Source organism: Larimichthys crocea, chromosome X (genome assembly GCF_000972845.2).
Source record: "Larimichthys crocea isolate SSNF chromosome X, L_crocea_2.0, whole genome shotgun sequence".
NCBI lineage: Eukaryota > Metazoa > Chordata > Actinopteri > Sciaenidae > Larimichthys > Larimichthys crocea.
The window spans coordinates 36306622-36313698 of record NC_040020.1 but is presented as its reverse complement, the minus strand read 5'-3'; the positions used below and the strand labels follow the sequence as shown (position 1 = coordinate 36313698).

At 39.6% G+C, this 7077-nt stretch overlaps 1 protein-coding gene across 1 annotated transcript in view; it reads right to left on the bottom strand.

Moving 5' to 3' along the window:
- Positions 1 to 208: 208 nt before the first annotated feature.
- LOC104939181 (NT-3 growth factor receptor) overlaps positions 209 to 7077 on the bottom strand; it is a 119147-nt gene continuing 112278 nt past the window's right edge. The window contains exons 14-15 of the mRNA XM_027283217.1: positions 2938 to 3096; positions 209 to 2142 (exon numbers count right to left, since the gene is read on the bottom strand). Coding sequence (XP_027139018.1) covers positions 1957 to 2142; positions 2938 to 3096 — 345 coding nt within the window. The 3' untranslated portion in view covers positions 209 to 1956. The remainder of the gene's footprint in view (positions 2143 to 2937; positions 3097 to 7077) is intronic.

Genomic DNA, 7077 nt, shown 5'->3' with positions numbered 1-7077 from the left:
ACTAAAAGTACAATGAATAGAAATGATTTAAATGTAGATTCTTCTAAAATGTTGAAAAGACATTCTATGACTTGATAAATTAAAAATTAACAGTGGAAAATAAATATTATCAAAATATATTGGCTTTCACTAAAGTATATAACAACACATCAAGAAGCTAAAAATAATCAAACTTGAGAAAAAGAAATAAGTTAACATATCTCAAGACATAGAGCTTTACAGTATATACATTAATTTGAAACATGATTTTGTTCACTGACTAGTAGCTCTATCATCCTTTCAGTTGAGACTGTATGTGGCCATCAAGCTATTGGTCGCTTGATCATGTCCAGGATCTGATGTAAGAGTGGATCCAGTTATACCGCACTACATAAAAATGATTCACTTTCAAAAATCTTTAAAGGCTCCCTCCGAGTATCCTGTTTGTCTCTTTTCAGTTTATCTGTGTTTATGTTTCTCTATCCAGTGGCAGGATAATCCAATGGCTTTGGAGCATGGCAGAGGTCAAAAATAAAAATAAATAAAAACTGTAAAAACTGTATAGAATATGTTTTTTTTTAATACAGAAAATGGGCCCTGGGTATAGTTTGACGTTCTTGTCAAGCTGCAAAGCGTAGATTCATTTTTTTTTTTCTGTTTTTGATTTATTTATTTATTTGCAATAAATAGATTGCTGGAAGTAGGTTTGTTTGTAAGAAAAACAAGGAAAGTTTACAGCTGATGTACACTTTTAAGCAGATAAACAAAATGTAAAAGTGCTATTTTTTATTTTTTATTTTTTTGAAAGACTATTTTTGAGTTCCCGGTGTTTAGAAAGAAGTAGGAGGCACTTAGGTCCATCTCTATGGGGACACAGTCACTCAGGCCATGCCTTTAGGCTCAGGATTGGAAGGCCTGGCAAGGTTCTTGCAGAAGAGAACAGCTCAGTGGGCTAACAGAAGGTCGATCTATGAAGGCTTTGTAGATAAAATAAGAGCGCTTCAGAGCAAAATGGCTGCTATACATGACATGTTTGACTATGCATGCTGTCCGTTCTTGTACAGAACAGAACATCATGTTAACGTTAAGCCTCAACTGCCTTGTCTATTGTTGACTGCTGTTGACTGGAATGTGGTTTTACTGTCAGCATTTTTTTCCTTGGACAATTCTGGTCATGGCTATAACAAATACCCATGATAGTCAATGATAATATGAAGATGAACCACAATGTTCACTTGAAAAACTTGAGGATGTTTTTACTGTTTGATGGCCAGGCAAAAATACAAGTAAGTAAGATCACTAATTTATTTAGGATTTGTGAAATGTATCTTAAATGAGCTAAACCAACCCATGTCTGACTTATCAAGGGACACAGATAAAACAATGTCGAGGTGAGGTCAATATAATCTGAGAGAAAATATTTTAAATGTAGCCAAGCTGAGCTGAGCCAGACTCTGCCAGACTAGGTCAAAGGCTTTACCAAGCCTCGTAAATGACAATCTTGGATGAAATGCATAGGCTAGGAAATTATGGTAAACCATACCAGACTAGCACAATCAGGTTAATCCAGTTCAGTCCAGTTTAACGCAATCCATACTTCATAGTCAAGTCTTTTTAGTCATGAGTTCCTTGAAAAGGAGCATGACAACACAAACCCAATCCCAACCATTTAGGTAAGATCCAAGACATTTCCTTTGATTATATTGTAATACAGTTCAATGTAATCCAGTTAATTCAAATCCAATTCAACACGCATCACTCCACTTTAGTTAATTCATTCCATTTCTTATGTGTCAGGCAGTTGGAAGTATGACAAGTCCATGTGTAATCCCTATTCAGATGGCTCCATCAGAGTCCAGGCTGGACTCCCACTCCAAGGCAATCACTTTTCTTCTGATTGAGTGAACACATTTCTAATCTATTGATGATCTAGTCCAACCTATAATATATTTTATTCCTTCCCTCTTGTATCCATTTCTATCCCAGTATGTCCAAATAGACTGGTGTGGCTTTCATCAGAGTAAACAGCATCTTCTGAATGTCTTTAATGTTAAGGCGCTGTTGTGGCTCCCTCTGCCAGCAGCCAAGCATAATATCGTAGACTTCCTTGGGACAGAGCCTGGGGCGCTCCAGTACCCTGCCCTGAGTAATGCACTCTATCACCTAGGAAGACAGACAGACATAAAATATTGCCTTGTTGGAGAAAAGCTTTGGTTATGCAAATGTCAAACATCACATGTCAAACGCAATACAAATTGACTTTTGCATCATTTGATGGGCACATGTAGCAGACACTGAATGTCATACAGACAGAGGAAGAAGAGTGCAGTAGGTGTGATGCCAGTCTAAAGAGGAAATATGATAAAACTGCTGCTTTTCTGGAGAGTTTATACACATTGATGCTGGATTATGATGTAAGGAATGGACAGACCGTGAGTGACGTCACCCATAGGTTTGTAATCTAATCTAAGTGTCGGCAAATACGTAGACCATCGGCGGACCTGAAGCAGGTCGAATGATGCCTGTATGCTCTAATAAGCTACCAAATGCCACTTACCTGTCAATCAAAGCAGCCATACTGTTAATTATGATTAATAATTATGATATTAATTAAGGTGGCATGGTGGTGCAGTAACTAGCACTGTCACCTCACAGCAACAAGGTTCCTAGTTGAAACCTCGGTTGGGGTCTTTCTGTGTGGAGTTTGCATGTTCTTCTTGTGTCTGAGTGGGTTCTCTCAGGGTACTCTGGCTTCCTTCCACAGTCAAAGACATGCACTTAATAATTTCAGCCAATTTAGTAAATAACAACTTGCTTCCCCCGATTGTACCTAAGATTAGCCTTTTCAGAGAACATTCCACAATCTCTGGTCTTCATCAAGTGGAACTCAAAACTTGTAAGACGAAAAGGACTACTGCTACTAGAACCAAACTGTAAAACAACTTATGTGTAGTCTACCTCATTATTGGCGAGCTGGAACCATGGCTGTTTGCCGTAAGTGAAAATCTCCCACAGAATGACTCCAAAGCTCCAAACATCACTCTCTGTGGTGAACTTCCTGTACATGATGCTCTCTGGGGGCATCCAGCGGATAGGCAGCATGGTGTGACCTCCCACCTGAACACACACATACACACAAAGTAAAAAGGACTTTAAATGATGAACATGAAAAGGTGTATGATGAATATGATAATCATGACGATGATGCAACCAGCATTGAAAGTGAACCTTTCTCAACACAATTGTCTGACTGACCCAAATATAAAAAAGACCTGGATTATAAATGTGACCTTTTGAAGCTAAAAAAATAAATAAATACATGTTTTTATTAAAATAATCTCATTTAGAAAAAGTTAGAACCTTTATATGCACAACATTGTCACTGGTTCAGTTCCCATCTCACCTAGTACAGTCAAAGTGTCCTTGAGCAAGATTTGCAAAGCAAGACCTTTGAGTGGTCAGTACTTTCTGTGGTTTCTGTCCTGGTATAGATTTTAGATAGCTTGACTAATTTAGTCTAATTAAGGGGGGGCGGCAGTAGCTCAGTCCATTGGGACTTGGCCTGGGAACCGGAGGGTGGCCAGCTCAAGTCCCAATGGACCAAATATGGAAGGTGGACTGGTAGCTGGAGAGGTGCCAGCTCACCTCCTGGGCACTGCCGAGGTGCCCTTGAGCAACTGCTCGCTGGGCGCTTCTCAGGGGGGCTGCCCATCACTCCACCATCTCTCTCCAAAATTGCATATTTTTTTCACTGTATCATGTGTGTGACATTTTGAAAGTGAGTGTGAGTGAGTGAGTGTCATAAGTTCTGTAAGACATATGTCTGATTGTTCATTTGAAAATAAATGTTCCACATATTTTATTTTATTTTATTCTAGGTGGGCGATTGACTGTATACAGTAACTTCTTTGACTTTTATTTGCAGCCTAAAACTAAACTTTTTTAAAAAGTCAAAAAAGAAAAAAATGTCTTCTTATATCAACCAATTTTGAAATTTTAAATTCAAGTATTTCAATGAGTGCCCTATAAAGGTATAAAGCAGTATCATTTTTATCTCTCATCAGTGGTGCATATAAAAAAAGAATTTTGGGACTGATCTAACTTTCAGGTTCAAACTAGCAGGTATGTAATGGCATGGCATTCTCTGTACTGAGAAAGGTTTTTTATACTAAAGTAGGATACGTCAGTCTCTGCTCTTCTAATTTTGACCATTCTGTCTCCTATGAGTCTATCAACTTTAAAAGTGCAATACTAAATCCCAGAAATACTCCAGTGCATTTTAATCTTGTCATTTACTTTTAGCATGTAGATGTGTTTAGGCTAAGTCTCCTAACCCTAACAATTAACAACATTTAATTAACTTAGCAAGATAAGGAAAATCTTTCCAACCAAATTCTCTCCACATTCGTTAATGTGTTGTTCCACACATATCAAGCCACTCCTCAGGGGTGATGTCAATGCCCAACTCTCTCTCCCATCTATCTTTAATGTAATCAGTGTCACACCGTGGTGGGTTTTTAACTCTCCTCTCGTTTCAGGTCACTTGCCCTTCCTCATGTGTCACCGGTCCGAGTGTCTTCCCTGATTTCTGATTTTGTCCACCTGTTCCCCATTACCCTCATGTGTCTTACAGTCTGCGTCTCCCTTTGTCTTGTGGCGGAATGTCTCATCCTTGCCTTGGGTTGGTTATCTCTCTGTCTGGGAGATGGAAGACTGCCAGAACCTATATTACTCTGCATCTGAGTCCTCTTTGAGTCAGTTAAGGCACCCATACGAACTCTGAGGTTTTAATATAACACAGATACCACCTTGATTTTTGTCACATTATATACTCGCATTAGCATCTATCACTCCATTTAATATTTTTGAGCTCCCTATTTCCTTGATGAAATAATCCCTGTAAGTAAATAATAAGCTGTAAGTATCTAAAGAAATCCTCATTTTTTAATCCATATGTTTCTCTATGGTCCTGCTATTTAATGAAATCAGCTCAGGTAGTCAGTGTGTGATAGGTTATTGGATCTACTGAAGCTTGCAGTGCTTTAACTAATGTTGCCCAAAAGGGATTGGACTGGGTTGCTTGCGATCCTCATCTCAATCTCGTTCCATTTAGTTATAATCCTTGTCACACCACTTAACTATTGGTCAAATTGTGCTGCCTCATAATAATCCTTTAGGTTTGGGAGTGCCATAACCCCCCGGTTCTTAGCCAGTTGTAGTGTGCTGTATTTTATTCCTGTTTTTTTACCATTCCAAATCCAAATTGACATATTTAACTTTAAAATAAGGAGGCAAAGCTCCTGGACACTCTTGAAAGATCTGAGGTCCACCACCGCAATCAAATAAATCTGATTCTTATTCTGATACTGAAAATCACTGAGCTACTTGCTAGTAGCAGCAGTAGCTAGTAGTGTCTTGGTCTCGGTCATACCCTGCTTTAGTGTTCAGGATCTTGACTTGGTTTTGACCCCTCAGTCTCGATACACACTGGTCTTCGTCATGACTTGATCTCAGTTTACGTGGTCTTGACAATCGTTTGCCTTTCTTCTCCTGCCAACTTTAATTTTTGTACATTCTATCTTTAAAACTCCAAGCTGACGCTGTTCTCTGTAGTGGGGATAAGTGCACAAGAGCAATATAAACAAGGGAAAAATAATGTATAACTCTGTCCTTGAAACTCTCCATAAAAGTTCACTGCTGATAAGGGTTAATTTTTTTTTAGGTCAGTCCACCATTTCTGCTGTGGGGTAGCAGCAGCCTTGCTGAGACATTGGAGCACCCATTAAAAAGAAAACAGTCCACAGAAACTAGTTTGGAGGATGGGACTCAGAATCATTAACATTTATACAATGATTTCTCACCATGCCAATTATAGTGCTCAGAGAATCTCCTTAAAATCCTTCTGAGCCACCACCATCAATTAAGACAAACCTCTTTTACATAGGCAGAAAGTGTACAGTAAAGCTTAATTTTCTCTATCTGTGAAACAAAACAGCTACATGCTTCATAATTTAGAGAACCTATAAGGTGAATCATAATGTGATGGTCAGACAAGACAGCACTTTCCTCTCCTGCAGCTATTGTATGCTAGCAGAATGTAATAAGTTCTCCATCCTGTCCACTGCTGTCATTCTGAGAGCAAAACTTGTAAAGAAACAGTTAATGAGCATTACAAGTCATCACCCAGTCTGGGTTGTCACTTGTAATTTTCCATTACCCCTACCCAAAGGCACAAATTAATGGAAGAGTTAACATTAGTCATGCTGCTTTGTGAACATCATTTTGATAAATGGTAAAATGACTGTATTTATATAGCGCCTTTCTAGTCTTTTCTAGTCACAGCACTTTTAAGCTACATATCTCATTTAGCCATTCACACACATTCATACACTGGCAGTGGCTGCCATGCAAGGTGCCAACTGCTCATCAGTGTTTGCAATTTGGTCTTCAGTATCTTGCCTAAGGACGCTTCAACATGCAGACTGAAGGAGAGATGTGAGCTCAACCCTCTCCTCTACACCGTGTTCACCTACAGCCAAGCAGAGCTCCAAAGTAATCTTTAAGTTTGCCAACGACACGACCATCCCCAGCCTAATCAGGGACAACAATCCAATCCAATCCAATCCAATCCAATCCAAAGAGGCAGAATACAGATGAGGTGAAGACACTAACCAGCTTGTGTCAGCAACAACCTCTCTGAACGTCAGCAAAACTAAAGAGATGATAGTGGAGACAGCGGGGCGGCGGACAGGGTCAGAAGCTTCAATTTCCTCGGTGTGCATCCTTACTGCATACATCGCTGAGGACCTCACTTGGACACTTTGCACAAACCTTGTCATTAAGAAAACTCATCAGTGGCTCTTCTTTCTGGTGAGGCTGAGGAAGTATGGTATGAACACCAGCATTCTCACAAACTTCTACAGGAGCACCATTGAGAGCTTGCTGACGGGCATGCATGACCATCTGGTGATTACTGCAGAGAGTGGTGGAAGCGGCAAAGCACAGTCACCGACGACAGACTCCTAGCCATAAAGGACATTTTTCATCAACGGTGCCTGCAGAAGGCACACAGCATCTTAAAGGACCACAGCCACCGAG